The sequence below is a fragment of the Sinocyclocheilus rhinocerous genome, unplaced genomic scaffold (assembly GCF_001515625.1).
Source record: "Sinocyclocheilus rhinocerous isolate Xijiao unplaced genomic scaffold, SAMN03320098_v1.1 scaffold1767, whole genome shotgun sequence".
Classification (NCBI taxonomy): domain Eukaryota; kingdom Metazoa; phylum Chordata; class Actinopteri; order Cypriniformes; family Cyprinidae; genus Sinocyclocheilus; species Sinocyclocheilus rhinocerous.
In genome coordinates this window covers 30,980-53,259 of record NW_015646318.1, presented here as the reverse complement: position 1 = coordinate 53,259, position 22,280 = coordinate 30,980, and the positions used below count along the sequence as shown (strand labels likewise).

The window sequence follows — 22,280 nt, the reverse complement described above, 5'->3', positions numbered from 1 at the left end:
CTATAAACTAACTTCCTAAGATAAACAGAAAAATATTGTCAGGAGTAAAATATACTGTCTATTGTTTTCACATATTTATTTTTAATCACTTTTTTATTTTGTTATCTGTGTCTTGTCACTCTGTCTGTGCACTGGAAGCTTATTCTGTCACCAAGACAAATTCCTTGTGTGTCTAAGCACACTTGGCAATAAAGCTCTTTCTGATTATGATCTGATTCTGAAAAAGTGTGGCAACTAGCCCCAGTCTTAAAGTCTGTGCTCAAGTGTATTTTATACGTTTGTTATAATCATGGTATATCTGTTTTATAATGACAACATTTCGATGCAAATAGCAGTAGAAAGACGTGCAGCTGTGTGTACAAATGTTGCTAAATTGGCTTGGAAACGTTTCTGTCAATTCCATTCCTGCGTAAGAGCGCGGCTCTTCTCGCTCGCTGCGGCGTGGGGTTTCCCAGGGCAGACTGCAGGGTTACCGCGCCCATCTCCGTCTGATGGCCGGATGAGAGGTGAACTGAACTGGAGAGAAGTGCTCCTTCAAGGAAGGCAACGGGAAGTGGCCACCGACGGATTTATTCATTGACCAAAGTCTGCAATCGGACATTTATGAGTGCAGTTTTTCATCGCAGTTGAGATCCCCCCTTCAAACAGGCTCATTTCCCGCCCGCTGGAGCGAGTTTTGTCGCTGTGGCAGTGGACTCGGTACTTCTCCCGCTGCTAGTTAGCGAGCTAGCTCGTCTTGTTCGTTGATGCGTGGATTTGACAGCCACACCATCGGTTTTTTCGGTCAATGCCATATAAACAAAGGCCATTTACGATTGAGAACAGGTATGGAGCACTAAATGCTTATTTCAAGTGTGTGGAACTGGTTGTTTCGTTTAAAACGGATGAATTTGTTGGATAAAATGCTGGTCACCATAGAGAATGAAGGGGGTGGGGTGAGGCGCAGGTAGCGGCTAGCCGACCGATTTACATACACAATGCCAGGCAAATTGACCAAAAAACAGTCATTTCGAACAGTTATTTGCACTTATTGCGAATTTTTGGTGCATTTAATCGCTCGTTTTGTTAATATAGCGCGAATGGTGTCGGCCGACTTCACCGGAGGCCGTTTTGCGCGAGTCAGCTTGCTAGCACCTAAAAACGGCGTTAACGTTACCTCAGAAATCAAACCGATTGAGGATTGTGAGAAATCGGCTGTGTGGTGGTTAGGGGTGTTTTAGAAGCACTAAAGGTCGATTTTGGGCAAGGGTGGTAGGGGTTTTGGTTGAGAGGCTGGTCTGTAAGCTAACTGGCTAATTACTGGAGCTTCTGCTGGCAAAATATTCGGCTTTTCAACCCAGCTAGGCCTTCCTCTGTGTTAAAGAATCGAGGATTTTTTTGCTCGCCAAATGCTGGTTAAGAAATTGCCTTCTACTGGATGTGAATTGCAGTCGGTAAATAAAGATTAGTCGGTTATTTGTTCACCCGATTGTGTATTACAATCGGCACCATCTGGCTGAATATTCCAAGCTATTCTTGCGTGTGCGTGTTTTATTTATATATTTACGTGCAAATGGATTTATTACACGAGTCCAATTGGCTTAACCTGAATCCCAGTTTGCATTTAAGCGACTTAGCGTGTAAGTGTTTGTCTTCATTGCATTAAGCGTGCACTGCTGCTTTTAACTAGTCTTTAAAACAACCTAATTGGATTTCTTTAACTATGTAACGTTAACGTACAAGTCTCTATTTAAAAGGCCTTGCTGGTCAGGTAACGTTACATAGGTGCACTGCCTCCCTCCCCGACATCTCAGTGATGCTCCACTACGATCCTCCCTAAACTGCTTTTGTTGATGATAAAGCAATGTTAAATGCGTTTTCTCCTGCGAACCGGCCAACATTTATCACAGTAATGCAGCAAAAAGCGCTGCAGCTCTTCAGATACGCGAAATGAATGGAGCCTGATGGCCTTTATTATCGCTGCTGGAATATTTTAAGAACGGGCGAGCAGCTCAGTATTGAGGTCACTATTAAGGGATTGGTCGGGGGAATATAGGCTATGGGATAAATATGTTGCGCCCCCCTCCTTTTTTCCCCCTACCGACCGAGTTTGCCTTTCTCTTCGCTGGCATTTAGATAAAGGAACACCGATCATGAATAAATAAACGGAATCAATGAATTCTTCAATGTGGGGCCCAAGAACAAGATGGCGTCCGTAGCCTCTCTCCGGCTTCCCTCTCCGCACTCATATCAGCATGCCGTTGATTTAATCCACTGAAACGGCGAGGAAATGCACCGTTCCGCTGTAAGCACGGCGATTTGTTTTAAAAACGAGCCTTGGTAAACATTTCGATGCAAATGTTGATGCATTTTAGAATGAAACGCTCTTTACGTGTCTAGTGCACTAAAGCTACACGTCCATCATTTTACGCCAAATGAGTTGTGAAATAATCGCGTATATAATAGTATTTCGAGTGCGTCGTGACGTAATCGTTAACACAAACGCATTTTTGATTTCAACTTGTGCTATTCGGTGCTCTGCACTTCTGTTGGTGTTTTATCTGTAGAGATTTGTGTATTAACGTGCACATAACGCTCACAATGGCATGCTGTGTTTAGGTAATGCGAATGTATATGGTTTATCAATTTAAAACGAAAGCAAAATGGGTGCTGCACTGCATATATTGATTTTTATAGTTGTGAAAGCCACGCAAACATCCTGCTTTTTGTCCATCAGAGTTGGTTCCCTTGAGTTTATTTGTTATATTCATTATATTCAATGTTGGTTTTTAATTTAACGTTATATCTACTAACACATTATTTGTAATCCATATGCATTTACATTTTGGAAATCCTTCTTGAATGGCTTATTTATGATATGCATTGTTTGCTTGACAATTTGGTATTGAATACACACACATTGATTTATTTGTGTAATTGTAGGTAACTAAAAGCATCAGTTTGATTCCCATTGGACGCCTTAGAAGCTGATAAGTGGGGGGCTGTGATGGCAAAATTGATTTCTGTTCAGATAATGGAGTTTCTGAATATCCTTTTTTTTTATTTTCATGTTGACACCCGTTTGTCATTCAGATGTTGAGATTGTTCATGTAAAACCACTATGTATCTTTCTCCTAAATTTGTGAAGTTTTCCAGAAAGGCGATTCCTGTGACGTGGATCCGCAGCAACTTCATTTTGTTGTCTTTTCCGCGTAAAATATGTGTGGAAGTTAATAATAAGACAATTAGCAAAAGTTCAGTATTTTTTTGAATGCATAGTGCAAGGACTTAAAACAGCCCAGCTCCGGACAGCTGTTTTTCCATGAGTGACGCTGAGAGGGATTACAGATTTACTGTACGTGGATTTTAGCTTTTAGGATTACAGGCTTGGATAGTGATAGTGCTGGTTACTGTCTTTCCTGTGATCCAGCTTTAGCGATATGCATTTTATTTTTCTTCTGTTAATGCCTAATAAGCCGCATCATCCTCCAGCAGTTGGAGTAATTTATGTTGATGGAATAAAGTTCTGTTTGGAAATCGGTGGCGGCGTGCGTTATCAAGTCAAACATTTTTAGTGTGTTTGGATCATTTACAAAGGGTTTTGTGAAATAAATGTTTTCTAAAAGGATCTAAGAAAGATTTGCCCTAAAGTGACCTGTGAATACGCAGTCTGTGGAACCTTTAGGCCATTTCTTACAGCTCTCTTTTTGTCCTGCAGTCAGCTGACTCTGATCAAGTGTTTGTTGAGAGGGTGAGATTGAGCTCTGCTAGCACATATGTTGATGCCTTACTGCATTCAACTTTTCGACTTTGCTTTGTGCTATCTTATACTCTGGTCTTTGGCACAGAATATTCAGTATTTGTGCATAATGAAGTTTCATTTCGGCAGACAATAAAAGGTGAACCCCGCTCATGATGTGGCTTTGTAACACTGAACTACATCATGTTTGTGTTTGTGATGACAATATCAGTTTCAGCCAATATTTGTGCTGTATCTTCCTTTTTAAATGATCAGCATCGTCCTGATTACTCTGGTACTGTTAGCCTGTAATATCCAGGCTTATTATTTCCATTTTTTGTTTTCAATGGAATAATAGTTAATAAATGGTCATCAGCTGTTTATTTTGTTTTCTTTGTTAAAAGTGATCTGCATTAGCCTGATTAGGTCAATATTGAAAGCTGTTAATATCGGAGTTCATTTTAAATATCTGAGTTTATTTTTTGCTTTTTGTTCTATGCTGTTTTCTAAGAAAATAAGGCTTTTTCTGCTTTTGTTATAATATCAGGGCCTTTTTTCAGTTTAAGCTTTTCTATGCTGTGATATCAAAGCATAGAAAGTTACATTTATTGGCTTGATATTTGGACTTAGTTTGGATTGATATTAAATGCCAGTAATATTAGGGGTTTTCCCCAATTCAAGCAGTGGACTCTTTATATGCATAAATAAAGAAATATTTATATTTAATATAGACCATTGTTCAGGTATTGACCAAATAAAAATAGTAATCGCTATCCGTATCCACCAAATTTTTCATACTGGCGCCTCTCTAGTAGTATTCATGTTGGGTTGAGTAGCTGTGCTGTACTGAAGGTGAGATGAGGGACTTACCTTTTGTAACCATGTCATTTTGATCAGCAAGATTAGAGGACTTAGGCGTATTGTCTTGATGCAGGCCCATTTAAGAGGTCAGCCAATCAGGAAGAAGCAAGTGTATTGGAAAGGATAAGACGTTCACCAAGAGAAACATTTTCTGGCTGTCAAACACAAGGAGCCTTGTGCAAGCCGCCGCGTAAGGTAAGAAATTCAGAGTATAACCTGAAACTTTAAGGAACTTTTAAAGGTCTCGGCCACATGACAGTGATTCTGGTGTCTCAGGAATTTCTCAGCAAGTAGCAGGAAGTTACTTGCAAGTGCTTGTCGTCATCAACATACTTTTAAGTATTTTGTTTCTGTAAGCTAAGACCATATCCTTAGTCTTGTTGAATTTTAAGTATGTTTTCTTATCGGTTGCCTGCCTTTATCAGTTTTTGAGCTATGTTTGCTATGTGTGTAACTTCCCAAATGTTTTTTAACTGTTTATATGGGATGCTTAATTCTTTCATTGGGTGACATTCAAGAAAACTGTCGAGAAATGTTTGAGAGATTTTTCTTCTGGTAGCATATACGCCTTGCTCGTTCACGCAGCCGACTTTCACTTTTCAAATATGGAACCATTGATTTCACAATTAGGACATGGCATAATGCACCAGAGGGCAATGGCAATTACAGGAAATGGATCCAACCAAATTTTTAGTGCTCCAGTTAGATTGCCCGACCACAGACATCTGGGAGTAACAAGCGTATGTGTGGCTTCTCTGTTATGTAGTGCTAATATCACTCAAAAGTATTGATCATTGCCTGACGGCCCTCAGCTGACCCATGCAGTGTAATTATCATCATTTCTTCATCCTTTCTCCCATCAGCCCTTCCCTGGTCTTGATGTTCTTCTAGTCAGTCTTTGCTCAAGCTTGAACCTGCATTCATCTTGCTCAAATCGGGACTACTAAGACCAGGCTAATGGGAAAGATGACAGCTGCTTGAGAATAGAGATATTGTGCAGCTGCAAATTAGTCTATATTTAAATTAAAAGTCATTTTTCATGACTCTTTTCTAAAGTAGGTCATACGATGTTGGCCTAGAATGGTCAATTCACTCATATGCACATGACCGCGAATGTGCCACAGTTGCATTAACTTGAAACCTTTGTCCGCCATTGCATCTCCCGCAGCTTTAAGACCCTTTCCTTGCTCTTCACGTACCTCTAAAATTAATCCCATCATTAGCTGCCTTTCTCCAGCGTTAGATACGTACAATCCGTTGGCCCATTAAAACAGCTGCCTTCATCAGCCATTTGTCTGAGTGCATGAAGGATTTGGGTCAGCAGGATAGGTGCTGCTCTTCCGATCAGTGTCCCCGGTGTGTCTTAACTGGATTTGCCTGAAGGAGCTGAATCAAGCGTGTCCCAGGATTATGTCAATGACACTGTGGAGAGAGAGGTGTGAAAACATGGCTGTTGGCTGGGAACGCTAATAGGATGAGAGCTGGCCTAGAAGAACTCGCTGTTGTCAGTCGAGTGCGTTTGCTCTAAATCGAGATTAAAACGGACAGGCTTTAAGGGTTTCAGAGTGCATCAGGTTATTTTTATAAAGGAATCGCTGTTTGGAATCAGCATTTCATCCTGGAAGCCAGACAAAGAATAGTTGCCCAGTATGGACATTGCAGCATATTAACCTTCAATGCTAGCTATTATAGTTGATTGCCATTAGTCTTTTGAATTAAATTAATTAAAATGACCCCATTTACTCTCCTAATTCACATTCCCGATGCCCATGTTCATTTAAATTAAATGACTTGCTCCGCCTTTGAAACGACTTTCCTTTTCAGCTGATGTCATCAAGCTCTTAATTTTTTTTCAGTCCCTCCCTCCAACCACATGACCCCGTTTTTGGATGTAGCGCCCAGTTTTCATCATCCAATCAATTCCCAATGGATAAAATCGAGTTCTGCCCTACATTCTCATTGAATATCCTGTTTCACTTGTAATTTGGCACATTATGGAAATAAAATGCCATTTTATGTTGTCTTTAAAAAAAAATTTCATGCTAGAGTTTAGGATAAGGACTTTTTTTCCTTTGCAGATTATTGACATCATAAAAGGACCGAATCGCAGCTCGTTTCTTGCTGCTGTTCTAATTGTACTTCTGCATTTTTCATTAAGGAGCAACAACTCAATTCACCACAAGAGGAAATGGTTCTTTGGTTGCTTTCAGTAGCTAATGCGGTGGGGTGGGATCTTGAATTTACACACTTGTGTATTGATAAACAATCTACTAGCGATCCATTATCCAATGTTACATGACATGGTAAATGCAGACTGAGTGTCCTTCTTGTAGATGCAGCTAGTGTGCGATATTAGTGTGAACAGTATGGGTGTTTGTTTATCTGATGTTGAGACCAGTTTAATTGTTTTAAAACTCAAAAATTCAGACTAAAGGCCAGATATCCCTCCCGTTAATATCTTTTGAAGGGATAACCTTCAAATTGGAATTTGGTCCTAAATGTTTTCTCTCTCTTTTTCTCTGCTGTAGATCAGAACGTGTCCCGGCAGTAGGAGTGAGGCAGAGCTTTAGAAGAGGAAAATGAGTGAACTGGACCAGTTACGCCAGGAGGCCGAGCAGCTGAAGAACCAGATCAGAGTGAGGACCTCTCTGATCTCATACACAACTGCATTCATTAATCCCTAATACATACCTGTAACACAAGACGTGCAACATATATTGAAAATGTATATGGTATAATGCAATTGAAACTTAAAGTTGCTAAAATCGAATGAATGGTAATTTGACATAATATATACTAAATATTGTACTCCAAAATTGCAAAATATGGACTAATGGATTGGCCTGGTTAATATTAATCTTATTACTTTAAAGGGGTCCTATTATGCTCTTTTACAAAGTCTTGATTTTGTTTTGGGGGTGTACTAGAACAGGCTCTCATACTAGGTTGTTCGAAAAACACATTATTTTTCCACATATTTTACATTATTACAACAACGCTCTCCCCAGCCTGGCATGAGGCTCGAATAGTTCCTGTATCAAATCAAGGGCCGCCTTCTGAAATACGAAATGTGCTGTGATTGGTTAGCTGGGCCAGTGTGTGTTGGCATTGGCACCACTCGGCGCCTGGTCGGGAAATGTCATGCCCCTTACCACAGCTGCCTGCGAGCTTCAGTGTAAATATTGCTCAAAATCAAATAAATTTGAGCGCGATTTAAACCCGGAATCCCGGAAAATATGCGTTGTAGTCCAAACGAGTCGTTCGTTGTAGTTTTTGAAAAGTGATTTCTGTTAAATAAAATATCTCCTTTTGAAGTGGACTTTGAGCTTTGTAACTTTGCAGATCTTTTTTATGCTCAAACAGCAACATTACAGACTAACTAAAGTTGAAAAAGTATAATAGGACCCCTTTAAAAAATAGAAAAATATCTACTGATTATTCAGCATTTTAAGTTGAGCATCAAATTAAATGGTTCACCCAAAAAGGTGAAATTGTAATTTACTCACCTTCAAGTTGTTCCAAACCTGTGTGGACTGACTTTCTTCTGATGAACACAAAAGATATATTTTGAAAAAAAAAAAAAAAAAGTAACCAAACAGTTGTTGGTCTCCATTGATTTCCACAGTAAGTTTTTTTTATACTATGGGAGTCAGTGGGGACCAGCAACTTTTTTTGGTTACCCACATTCTTCAAAGTATCTACTTTTGTGTATAGCAGAAGAAAGAAACTCATACAGGTCTGGAACAACTTGAGGCTGAGTAAACAGAATGACAGAATTTTCATTTTTGGGTAAACTATCCCTTCAAGACTCCAGGTTGAAAGAGGACTGTGTAGCCTCCAGTTGTTGTTGTTGTGGTAAATGTCAACCACCAATAAAACAAATAACATTCATGATTAGAGATTTTGACATGTCTGCTATATTTAAAATATCAGTGTTTTAAAACTAAGCATATTTCCAATCTAGCTATTAAGTCCTATAAAGTATGTGCATGTTTGTTTTTGTTTTTTTTACAACCTGATTACTTGGTAGTCTCTTGTTACTGAAGTATTTGCATAACCAAAAGACATTTAAATACAGAGGGTGGTTATTTACATAGTTTTACACTATGCAAGAAAAACATTTACTGTAACTGTACTGTTCTCATTCCCTAATGAGTTCCAGAAAGAATTTACACCCGATACTTCCTCCATGAAGCCGCTTTACATTTCATCTCAGCCTGAGATATTTTTACCAATCCTTCGCTATTGTGTTATAAAATTACCAAATTTGTCTCAAATCTTTGACCTTTGGCCATAATCAATCAAATCAATGATTAAATTAACTTTAACAGGTCAATAATGCTACCAATTCGATTACTCAGTTTGAGCAAGGTGTTGAATGATGTGAAACATTTTTTTAAAGAAGGAATTGTATATCACTGTTAAAACATATCTTATGTTACTGTATGGTTATTATATACTAAACATTAACCCTAAATGTTTTGAATATTACATAATCATGAAATAATGCCTTGTTCCACAGTATCTAAACTTGTTTTCTCCGTTTCTTTCTTTCCTAGGATGCAAGAAAAGCTTGTGCGGATGCCACACTATCACAGGTAAGAAAATGTTTGATTCTAATTTTCTGTTTAAATGTGTTAATTTAAGTAAACGTAATTTAAACAAACAGATTAATCTCTATACCGCTGCCATCTGTGTGGATAATTACACAGTTTTTTTAATTCTCACACACGTTTTCAGATCACAGCCAACATCGACCCTGTTGGCCGAATCCAGATGCGCACAAGAAGAACACTGCGAGGACATTTGGCTAAAATCTACGCCATGCACTGGGGCACCGATTCCAGGTACAGAACCGGCACGTTATTTGCATGGTGGCCTGACCTTATTTGTAAGCCCTTTGAAAACATCCTTATACATCAGGGCGAGAGAGACAGAGGGGTTTCCCTTTTGCAGTGGAGGTGGACGGGTTCATGGCTCAAGGGGTGGCTACTGCATGCTATCCCTATTGCATTGAATCATGTTCTTTTATTGTGTTTGTGTAGGTGGTGAGTGATGGTTGTAAGTAGGTGTTATGACTAAGCATGTTGTTACTATTATAGCTACAGCCAATAAAAATCCATAACGGTACCATTTTTGTGCCGAATGGTGCTGGGAATAGTTTAAGATTGTTCCGTGAGACAATCCTCCTGATTGTTGTTGTGCAGGCTGTGATTTTTACATCCATGTTCCCTCTTAGGGCTGTAAACCCCACTCACTCAACTGTGCTCTTGTGCTTTCTGTGCAGGCTGCTTGTCAGTGCCTCCCAGGATGGAAAACTCATTATTTGGGACAGTTATACCACAAATAAGGTATTATATTTGTACTTGTTATTCTTTGATTTCTTGAATTTTAATGTCATATAGAGCATTTCAGTATCACAGCATTTTGTTTTGGCAAGAGTTTTAATAAGGTGCACCTATTTTCTGGGGTGGATACTGGCAGCCATATTGATTTTTTTTAAAAAAAATTTTAAGTAATGGAATTGTTCTAAATAGGCAGCTGTTGTAGTATAGTAGTTGTTTGATTGTAGCATGTATAATTAAAATAAATTATACATTTTTAAATTATACGCCTCCTAATATCTTTTGATCTTTTTATAATGCATCTTAATGGACCTTTTTCCACATTTCCGGGTTTCTCAGCTGCGGAAGTTCATAGTTGGGTTACTTCAAGAGCAGTGAATGGGAGAGGACCACAAATATATTTTTTGCGTTCCCATTTGCTCAAATAACAAAAGAAAAATTCCATGATAGTGTTTTCATGAGTTTCAAAAAAATGGAGAGACTGATATCGGCAGTCAGAAGAGAGAACGATGTCAAATTTACCGTCCCTCCCATAGACGCTGCATTAGAAAAACCCTCGCGTTAACTAGTTTTTTTTGTAATTTGATGCAAATGTGATATAATACAAAGTATAGTGTCATAAATGTATGTACATTTAAAAAAATATATATATATATAAAAAAACTTTCGAGGATTTATGATGCTGATGACTGTTAAACGTGTCATCACAGTCTTGTGAAAAGGGTCCATTATCAACCTAAAAAAAAATATTCCAAGTCTTAATTGATGTTCTAAACATGTTTTAAAAAATTTTTTTTTATTATTGTTTATTATTATTCATATGAAAATATGAAGATAAATACATTTTAATTATCAACCACATAAAAGATAATTGAATATTGTCTAATTTCGGTAAATTCCTATTTATTTTCTCTAATTAATTGCCACAGACCAAGCATCACTATTGCTTGGGAAAAAAAAAAAGCTTGTAACTTGTTGTGCCAATGTTGCAGGATGGGCACGATTGAAACCTAAAATGTTCAAAACACTTCAGTTAAAAAGTTACCCATCTTTTGCATAGGCAAACACTTGCATTTTGTAAAAACCTAGTTTCTGTTATGTCATTATAAATTTTACAGTTTTTCCCTAAAACGAAGTAATATAGACCCTCTGATGATCAGCTATTTGAAATGGTTTCTGCTACAGATTTGTATTACTTCCTGGTTTCTTCCATATGTCTTTTCCTGAGCATTCGTATGTTGTGTTTCAGGTCCACGCCATTCCTCTGCGCTCCTCCTGGGTGATGACCTGTGCCTACGCTCCTTCAGGGAATTACGTTGCTTGTGGAGGCTTAGACAACATCTGCTCCATCTACAGCCTCAAGACTCGTGAGGGGAACGTGCGTGTCAGCCGTGAGCTGGCCGGTCACACAGGTACAGGACGTGTCCTCCCGAAACACTCACACACTCTGATCTTGGCTCTTGTGAATATACACAAGGGTCGGTGTTTAGCAAAGCTGTAATTAAAACATGAAACTGCACTGGTGTTTTTTGCACCCTTTTTAATATACCTCATCTGATCGACTTTAATTACGGCATCAGCAATTACATAGTGCACTCTCATTCTGTTCAGTTGCTTTATGGGTGCAGAAATGTCCAGGTCATATTTCACCACTAAATCAAGAGAAAAATAGGAAAATATATTTTAGATGAATTAGGACAATTTGTTTTTTTCCCCCGCTTTCTGATATCTGTTTTCATGACATAAGCACCTTTCCCCTTTATATTATCATTAGTGTAATACAGCAATGTAAATCATCCTCCTCACAATGACATATTGTTCATTCACAGATATTATTTTGTTTTAAAGGAAAGTATTATACATTTCTTAAGATTTTGAGAAGAAATATTGGTTTGGAATCATGTGTTAAATTTCCTCCCGGTCTTACAGGATACCTCTCTTGCTGCCGCTTCGTTGATGACAACCAGATTGTTACAAGTTCTGGCGACACCACCTGGTGAGTGTGAGGAACTGTATCCCAGCAAACCAAAGCTTGGAGATCTCAGATGCTGAAGCTTACATCTGCAGTTAGGACCAGATTTTGCTATCAATGCCAACAGGAATATTTTTATATTTAAATTTTTCGTTAAAGTCAGGAATCAGATTATACATAAAAAAAGAATTTAAATAGCATACGCTTTGTATTTATGTTATGTCTGCATTCTTTTATTTAAAAAAAAAGACCATTCTATAAAATCAACACTCGGGAAGTAACATCATTTGAACCATTGCTACAACATTATGGGGAAAACAAAAATTATTTCTTCACTTTTTTTTATTTTTAACCCAATTTATGGTGTTAACTGCTGCCTTGTGCACAAGAAAAAATAATCAAAGAAAAATTTCATTTATGGGAAATATGTATATCATGAACTACAAACTAACATTTGGCCCATTAAGGTTGTAGACTGAATCTGTCTATCTTCTGTCTATTTCTTATTTTTGTTTTAAGTTAATTCATGTTAATTTTGATTTTTATGAATACATTTTTACATTTGTTTGTTAACATTAATGCAATGTAAACACGAACAAACAATCAAGGTTTGTGTTTTTTTTTTTACCAATATTAGCAGAGATTAATAAATGATCTAAAAATACATTGGTACTTTGTTTATTAACAAATAAAGACCTTATCTGCTTGTTAAGTCGAAATGTAAGGAATGCTGTTTCCGGGTCCAAGCCTCTACTCGTTTCTCGGTTTGAGAATACCATCTCAACAGCCGTTTATGAGCACTGTTTATTCATATTACACATTTAAGTGAAACATTTTTAAAAAACTTCCAGTGTACACTATAGTCTCCGTGCTCACAGCGTCCCAAACACAAATATTTTAACGATTTATATAAAATGAATCCCTGTCTGGCCATCTAGGATTTAGGTTTGGAGATAAAGGTTAGGATTATAATTTTTTGGTAGTATTATATCACATTCTGAGTGTATATTAGTACCATTTCTTGTTTTCTTGTGGCATCTGATAGAGCGTTTGGACCCAGAAGCAGTGACATCAGACTTGACTTAAGCGGATTGTAATAAGATTGTAAAAATATGTAATAAGATATAGACACAAGAATAAACAGATTTAGCATACAACCTATAATATTTATTATAAGATATTTAATTATTTTCATTTATTTTTCTTGTAAATGTAGACACGATCAGATTTTCCAGCTCTTATCTGCAGCTCTGAGAAATGTTGCAGTTCATTTCCACTGGCATTTTGATTTCTCCGTTATACAAGTCAGAGTATGAATGTGAGTTTTGAAGCACTGTGATCTGTCCCGCAGTGCTCTCTGGGACATAGAGACCGGTCAGCAGACGACCACGTTCGCGGGTCACACCGGTGATGTGATGAGTCTGTCTCTGGCTCCGGACACCAGGCTGTTCGTGTCAGGAGCCTGCGATGCCTCCGCCAAACTCTGGGACGTCCGTGAGGGCATGTGCAGACAGACCTTCACTGGCCACGAGTCGGACATCAACGCCATCTGTGTGAGTGTTCCTGCCTCATTCTGACTAGCAACAGTACAGATTAAAACTGAAAGCTGTGTTCTTAGGAATAGGTGCTGTAGTGCATGCAATTTCCTGAAGAATTGAAACTAAAAGGAGCTCATATTCCCCCCCACAGTTCTTCCCCAATGGAAACGCATTTGCGACTGGCTCTGACGATGCCACCTGCCGGCTGTTTGACCTGCGTGCTGACCAGGAGCTCATGGTCTACTCTCACGACAACATCATCTGCGGCATAACCTCCGTGGCCTTCTCGAAGAGCGGCCGCCTGTTGCTCGCCGGCTACGATGACTTCAACTGCAATGTGTGGGACACCCTCAAGGCCGACCGCGCTGGTGAGATACACACACGCAGATGGCTGAAAAACTGCAAACATATGCTAGTAATAGTTTCTATCAGTGGCATGTGGTCTGGTGACCGCCCCGAAAGCAAGCAAACCAACCGTACTACTACACACACACACACAAACAGTGGTGTTGTTTTACTTATGGTTCAGTGCCTGCTTCCTAACACACCACATTGGTTTGTCTCTTTTGCATATGGAAACATGCACAGTTCAGGCGCACTGTATTTCAGCTCATTTGAAAATGTAAAACATTACTTTTTAAGGCTTTAATATGTGGATTGTTTATCAATAGACCATTTGTACTGTGCATATATTTGTATTTGCAATAACTAATTTTTGTTTGATCATTTTTGTTGAGTGAATTTCTGAGAGAAAATCTTTTCTAAAAAAAAATAAAATATTTTTTTTTACTAAATCCAACTGAATTAATAAATGTGTGTGTGTATATATATAAATATATATATACTAGTGTTTGCAAAGTTTTTACTCGTAATTAGCTAGTAGATTTTACTATTACAAAGAAGCAGCAAGGAACACACTGAATTAAACATAAAATTCCAAAGTAGAAAAAAGCTCAAATGGTATATACTTGTAAAATGTACTACAATAATCTTCAAAAAATTTGAAGTGTACAAGTGAGACTTTTAAGCTAGTTCCTTTTGCAAAAATGCTGTTCATCCTTTCCATTAAAAAAAAATTAGTGTAGAAACGATTTTCACTCAAATTGCTAGTAAATTGAACCATTAATGACAAAGTAATGGCAAGTAACATTTTAAAGTAGAAAAACTGAAATAGTGTTTTCTTGTAAAATATACTCCAATAATCTTTGTAAAAATAATTTTTCAAATTTCTGAATAAAACACTGTATGGTTTACTGACAATTGGACTTTTTCAGGTGTGCTGGCCGGCCACGACAACCGAGTTAGCTGTCTGGGTGTAACTGATGACGGTATGGCAGTGGCTACAGGGTCCTGGGACAGCTTCCTCAAGATCTGGAACTGAACGCTGAAGGTGCTTTCAATACAACATGTCCGATACAGTAAGAGTCAGCCTCTTCCAGCGTAACCTAATGTCAAAAAAGAGATACTTTGTGTGTTTTACATGCCATTTAAATGTATCCTCGTATCACCTCCTGCTATTTTTGGCCACACGTTAGTGAAGATCAGAGGGCCGATATGTAAAGTAAAATGTAGATGTAAAATCTATCTATCTATATATAATTAATATTTTTTTTTTTTTTTTTAAATAAAATGTTATGATTAAATTTGATATATAAATATACATTTCGTAATATAATTACAATTGAAGTAGAAAGACATACTTCAATAACTATTTGATTTTCAACCTCCGTTTTTTTTTTTTTATGGTGTAGATTCACAGAATTCAATTTACAAATAAGAGTATCTGTTATGCAAACATTTATTTCTAAATAAATTGTTTTGCTTGTGAATTTATAGCGCAGGATTATATAGAGTTGTCTGATCTAAATAAGTCATTCTATGAATATCTGCTTTATCATTCTGGTCTCTTTTTATCTGTCCGCAGATATCATTTGAACTCCAAAGTTGACTGGAAGACAATTCCAACTCTAGAATGTTAAATTTCACAGCATCGTCAACAACAAAACACCTTATAAAACTGACTGACACCACCATGAAAAGAAATAAAACTTCTAAGGGAAAACAATGCCTTTCCTACACCAAGAAGAGCACAATTTGTTTTATCACCCAGCTTAAAAAAAGAGAAAAAAGAAGATTTCCTGTGGTATCAAATTAATAACTTGCATTCCCTCTCGGACCATTCTGTGTCACCCTGTAAGAGAAAACACAAAACACTATCATCCCACGCTTATGTATCATGTGTCTAGAAAGCAAATGTTGGAGTGTAATTGTACAAATTATTTAACACTTTTTTTTTTTTCTTCTTCTTCTTTTGTTCCTTTTATCTGATAGTCCCATCTTCTAGATCTTTTTCCCGCCTGTTTTTTCTGTTTAGATGATACGTTTCTGATTAGTAAAATTTTTAATCCTGTTATAAAACCATGTGAAAACAAGAAAAGTCATGTAAAATGCTGAAACTAGACCAGGATGGAAGAGCAGCTTTTTTGACGATGCCAATCATGTGTTTTGTTTTGTTATTTTCGTGTGCACTAGGTTGCTCTAGAGGTTGTGTAGTTTTCATGAACGTGACTCGAGCGAGAGGTAAAGTTCACGCGCCCTCTTGTGAAAGCTTAATATTCATATTTTTGGGCGTCCCCAGACAGCGTTCACCTCTGATCTGTTCCGATTGTTAACATCGCTGGGCTATTGCCGATCACCGGCTAATAAGAACAGCCTTAGCTTTCTAAAAAAAAAATTTTATCCTGATCTGTGCATTAGTTAACACTCAGTGTGAATCCTGGTCCTTTGTCATTAAAGAAAAAAAAAGAAAATTCCATAAAAATGTCATATCTCTTTGAAATACTTTGCCATTTCTGAGTCCGAGGTACTCGCTTCATTTATCTACGAATGGCCGTTGTAAATATGGGTATCCGACTTGCACGCGAATGCAGCATTATATCCTAGCTAATGTTTCTTTCCAGTCTCGTCACAGCTTTGTTTGCACAATAAGAAACTTGACTAACGTTTTAAGCGTTAACTAACCAAGCACATGCCGTTAATCATATTGAATGCTAATTTTAATGTAGAAAATGCACAGAAAAGTACAAAAAAAGTGAAAAAAAAAAAAAAAACTAGCAAAAAATACAATCCCCTCTTTCATCGGATTAAAAACAGTTCAGACTAACCCCTTAGCTTATCTTCTGGTCTTACGTTTATACGTTCCTTTGAGCTTTTGGCTTTAATTCCGATTTTTGGGATGGTTTTGGTCGGCGGGCGTCGGGGAGGTCGGGCGGGGAGTGTTTAGGGTTTGTTTTTTTTCAGCGGTGTCGGGATCGGTGCTTGGAAAATCCGAAACCTTTTTCTTTTCTTTTTAGCCCAGTTCCAGAGAGAGAGCAGATAGCCCTATCTGTGCTTGGAAATACAGTTACTACTGTGTGAATGAAATGTTGTACAAATCAATGTCTGAAAATAATGATAATACTGAAATTTTTTTAAGTTAAGCGTTTTATTTCATCTGCCATGAATTAACGTAGTCGCATGCTGTAGAATTTGCTCAAACAGGCGCTGACGTCTTTAGGCCCACTTACCTCCACCAGGACGACGAAACCGAGAAATTTTGACCATTGAAGCGTCGATTCCAGATGTTTTAGACGTGCTGTGCATACATCCTTTACTTTTACTGGCGAAGCTATGCACCTGTGAGAAATCGCGAGGGAGAAACGACATATATTTCCTGCAGACGACCTGTAAATCATTGCCAAGCTTCCTGAAATTGTCCTGAATTAAACGACAGTTGAGAAAAGTCCCGTTTGAGACGCTCGAAAAACCTTTGCGCGAGTTTTCTAAATCAAAACATTCGATCGAAGAATCGCGAGAAACTCTTTTGGCTTTTCTTTAAACGTTTTGAGATGGCATCTGACATGGCAGAATCTTCTGTTCTTTTTCCACTGTAAACAGATGCACTTTCTTTAATAGTTGTGACTTTTTTTTTTATTGTTTTTTTTCCTTTCTCTGCGATAATGTACAATAATTGTGATGTATTTGTGTGTGCTGCCACCAGTAAAGATTAATTGCAGTTCAATTAAAATGGATTCCCCTTATTTTCTCTCTTCATTCATAACTGTAGATCTCAGCACTCCCTATCTCACCTTTTGTATTTAATTTCAGTCTGTCGGTGTACCACAGAAAGCTGGATGCAACATAGATACTATATTAAAATGTACTGTTATTTAAGATGTAATAAAACAAGTTTGAGATGTCTCCGATGTGCTGATGTTTTGCTAGAGTTTGCCGCAGCAGAAAGTAGCCGTAATAAAAGCGCTTTTTTAAGGTCCGTTCTGACTGAATGAGCAGTTCCTCGTTCTTCAGACTTCCTGGAGTAAATCATGCCGTCATCATTTGATATCTGGGTATGTTTCCAGTCTGATGTGTGCTTACCTTTGCTAGAAATGATTTCAGGTAGTCATTTCCTCATTGAGTCGTATTCATCGGTTATGAAGAACTTTTTATTGGTAATTTGTGATTTCCAAGCCTGGAAAACTCATGGGAGTTCATAAAATCTTAAAAGTCCTTATGTATCATATTTGCAAGTACAGTTACTTTATATACAATTTTAAAATTCTCTCAACAAAGGATCTCAAAGGTCACGAACCTTATTGGTCGAACACTGTGGGAACCCTGGCTTTGGGTCAACAACTACTAACAAAATGTGTACTATTCAGCCAAAAACCAAAGAATATTATTAAGCAAACATAAACTATTAACATGGCTGTATAAACAAAAGTTGTTCCAATGAAAACATCGCCATTGTGTCCAAACAGAGCATCTTCTGTACTGCACTTAACAGAGTCATTTGGCTGCTATGCTTTGAGTTTCCTTTTTTTCATGCTGTAAGTGTCCATTACTGTTCTTAAGAATAACATTTCTAAATAAACCAGCTGTCAAGAAGGCTGATCATCTCAGCAGGTCCTCGAAATGGATTACTATTCTACACGTTCTGTTTGAAATTTGAAAACAATTGCTAATTTTGCATGTGAATGTGAACATGTATCTACAACAATGCATTATTTGTGGAGTTACACAAGCCGCTCATTGTTACCACTTATGCAATAGTCAGCAGTTATCTTCAGGAAAAGCAGACAAACATAACAAAACCTTAATTTTTTTTTAGGTACATCTGCTTGTTAATACAAATATCTAACCAGCTAATGTGGCAGCCACTCAGTGCATAAAAGCATGCAGAAATTGTACAGAAGTTCAGCTGTTTTTGAAACCGAACATCAGAACGGCTAAGAAACATGGTGTAATTGTAGATGAATATGTAGTCAAAAACATGATGCTATCATGTCATCATGACTCTCATGTGTCTCTAGGCAAGAAAGACTGCATGCATATTTTAGTGCTTTTATTAATGGGTGTTATTAATAAAAAGTTTTCAATGCAACATTCTTAGGCGGTCGAGAATGTTTAGATGAGAAAACGTGCCTCAATAACTCAGATATCTGTTTTCTCTTTCTGGTGTGTTGTTTTTCCTCCTTTTCTCCAAAGGAAATGATTTTGGGCCAATTATACCTTATCTGACAGATCTATTCCTGTTTCTTGGGAAAAGTATGCATGCTAGACCATGTGTATGGAAGATGCCTCAGCTAAGCAGTGACTTCCTTTAGCAACAAATGAGTTTCTGAGACACAATCACACTTGTGATTATGTTGTTAGAAATCAAATACCAGCTAATTACTTCCCATATGCATTTACTAAAATAACCCACTTTATTTAAAAGCAAACTGGGACACAGAATGCATTACTCTGGTTTCAAATGGTTGCCTGTTGTAGGATTGTCACAGATTCTGAGTTTAATGACTCTGGCAGAGGAATACATGTTAATAACAGAGCAAGTAGGAGACAGTATGCACTGCAGTAAGTATACGCTAGTATTCTCACGCTGTTAAGCTCACTTGTATAGTTCAAACAGTAGTCAAGACCAATAATTTTGTTTTTGTGATTTTATTAAAATGGACTTCATAAACAATCTTCTTCGCACAGTGCTTTACAAACAAATGTTTACATGCAGTTTAACAGAAAGTAAAGACCATCATATAAAATGAAACAAAGAATGTCAATGATAACATACAAAAGTAGTAAAGCTGTGTAGTAGGATGCCTTCATGAATGCACTGAGGTGGCATTGATAATACTGGCCCTATATGCAATGAGAAAGCAAAATGTTGTTTGCAAATCAGCAGATATAATTTCTGCCAATCTGCCTCTAAGAAAAATATGTAATGCAGGTTTAAAGACTGATTAACCTTATTATCTTGGTATGTAGTGAAATCACGTAGTTATACACTCTTCCCATCTTCAATCATATTACCTGGAGTTGCAGCCAAATTCCACCAAATGTTCCACTGAATTTCCTCTCAATGGGGTAACAGATAATGGTCTTTTATGTAGGCCTAGCTGTTGCTTTTTGGGATTGAACGTTTCTTTGAAGTCTTTGAAGTTTTGGAATTCTCATTTTCAGAATTTATTTGATCCAGTGATATAATGAACGCAATGAATCATTTCTGATAAATGCAGATAAATGTTTCAGTGGTGCGATCAGCAGAACAAGCTGCTTTGAAAACACCTTCTGCTTGCCTGGAAACTTGACTAAAACTGCAACTTCCAATAAACTGTTCAGATAGGGGAGTTCATAAACGACATGACATAACGAAATGACAAACAACTCAACTGTTGTCATACAGTAAAAAAATAAAACATATTTTAGTCTTGGAAGAATATGATGGGAGATGTCTGTCTTTTGATTGCAGGTTTTTAAATCTGAGCCATTTTTGAGATTCCTTCTGAAACTCTAGAGAAGCACATGAGATGTCTATCTGAGAAGATCTCGGCATACATCTCCATTTGCTCCCCATTTAACCTCATTGCTGTCTAGGGAATCATTTCTGGGATTCAGATACTGACAAGATACCATTTGTGACTTTTATTTCCTGTAGGAAACAATGATTTCTGTGTCTTACAATAATATCCTCTAGTAACAACGAAAAGTATCTTCTTGAATAAGCTTTGCTGGTTTGTGATAAAACTATATATGCACTTTTAAACACTGAGTTTTTTTCTTCCATTACCATGTTTTACTGTGTTTATACCGTTCCGTGTTTTACCAGAGTGGGTGTGCTCTTAAAGGTAGGTAGCGCGGACGTTAAAGCTGCAGTCCTTAAGTTTTGCCTCTTTGTTGCCATCTCTGTTTGAAAACCTGGAATTGCAGCTGTGTGCGGAATTATCTAGCTTGCGTGGGTTGTGAGTCGGCACGGCTCCAGCGCGGATGAATCTAATGTTCTGAAGAGTATGTGTGGCAGTCAGTCACCGCACCGGTGTGGATATTTACTGTACTTCGCAATCACAGATTCTAGCCTACGTCTTGGAATATATGACCCAAATAAGAATTTTCACCGGATATTGTCATCTGAACAAGTAAGTAACAAGTCTGCCATGTTTGTTCTGACCAACTGAGGAAAAAAGCATTACCATAAATCGTGCTACCAATGGTGATTAAATCTAAAGATCGGTTAGCTCATATCACATCAAACCGTGCAAATCATTATTACTGTTATACTTTATTCTCAAATTATTAATGTTAAAAACATCAGCATTGCGTGACTATGAGTATAGTGTGTATTATCGTGTAGATTTTAATTTCTATACAGTCTAATCTCTAATTGTCATGCCATTCGAATTTCATATTAAGAAATTATTTTAACCCAAAAAGCAAATTATGCTCCCTTCGAACTGGTTGTCCTTAAAATACAAATCTTGTGTAATCCCAGGCTATCTGTAATCAGAAGCACATTTAAAACTGGAATAATTTCATTTCATTCACGTGTGTTTCATAAACACATAATCCTTTATGGATTTCAATCCACCATCAAAATGATACATTGAATTATTCCGGCTGCTGTGAGAAAAGGCTATAAACGATCGGCCACCTGCAGGATCCTCACATGCGGTAGCCTAGTAGCCGGGACAACTTCTTTATGTTTACAGACGTGACGTAATGACGCAGCAGCATGCGCGAATTTCCCGCGAAAACCTACCCCTACCACTTAAATTAGAAAACACTATTATAAGCTAACCGTTGTGAATCGGGCTAATGGAATGCGATAGTTTTGAACACTGGCTGGTTATGTACTTGCTCAAATATTGATTTCGGATCATTTTTAACCAAAAAAAGTTACGGACTGCATCTTTAAGGATTATGTGCAAAACTACAATGTTTTATCCGTCTTATATATTGATATTTGTGTTAACTCTTGCTTTTAATCCTCATTTTAGGTATTTATTCTGAAGAAGGGGTTAATTCTATTGAAAATATGTAGGCTATGTAAGGTAGGGAGCGATAGTGGACGGATTGTTGTGAGAGATGAACAAGGTTTGTTATTAGCGTTTTTGGTGAGGTTATTAACAAGGATTGTTTTTGTTGTTATTAGCGCTGCTTAAACGCGGTAAAACTCCGGTTTCAGTGCTGTTTTTAATACAGAGCGCGGTTGCGTTAAAGGGGTCCTATTATGCTCTTTTACAAAGTCTTAAAGGGGTCATATGATGCGATTTCAAGTTTTCCTTTCTCTTTGGTGTGTTAAAAGCTGATTGTGCATAGATAAGATCCCTGAAGTTGCAAAGACTAAAGTCTCAAAACCAAAGAGATATTCTTTATCAAAGTTAAGACTCTGCCACGCCCCCCTAAAACGGCTCGTTCTAACACGCCCCCACATATCTACCTCACTATGTGGAAATATTAGCATAATGCCGCCCAAATGTGCACGAAAAGAAAGAAGGCGTGGTTTCAGTAAACGCAGTTAGTGTTGAAGCAGC

The 22,280-nt window shown here is 37.6% G+C and overlaps 1 protein-coding gene across 4 annotated transcripts; it reads left to right on the top strand.

Moving 5' to 3' along the window:
• The first annotated feature begins 415 nt into the window (after positions 1 to 415).
• On the top strand, positions 416 to 17,673 carry LOC107707264 (guanine nucleotide-binding protein G(I)/G(S)/G(T) subunit beta-1-like). 4 transcript variants are annotated; one of them, XM_016511257.1, is made up of 11 exons: positions 416 to 825; positions 7,108 to 7,215; positions 9,139 to 9,177; positions 9,320 to 9,426; positions 9,867 to 9,930; positions 11,174 to 11,336; positions 11,854 to 11,920; positions 13,248 to 13,449; positions 13,586 to 13,802; positions 14,709 to 14,824; positions 15,359 to 17,673. In XM_016511257.1, exons 2-10 carry the CDS (start codon positions 7,159 to 7,161, stop codon positions 14,813 to 14,815), a joined length of 1,023 nt encoding a protein of 340 aa, XP_016366743.1. In that variant the 5' UTR covers positions 416 to 825; positions 7,108 to 7,158; the 3' UTR covers positions 14,816 to 14,824; positions 15,359 to 17,673. The 4 variants fall into 4 exon arrangements, with proteins under 4 accessions (XP_016366743.1, XP_016366739.1, XP_016366742.1 ...); XM_016511253.1 differs by having other exon boundaries at positions 417 to 825; positions 14,709 to 14,852; XM_016511256.1 differs by lacking the exon at positions 416 to 825 and adding an exon at positions 2,192 to 2,284 and having other exon boundaries at positions 14,709 to 14,852.
• Positions 17,674 to 22,280: the final 4,607 nt, after the last annotated feature.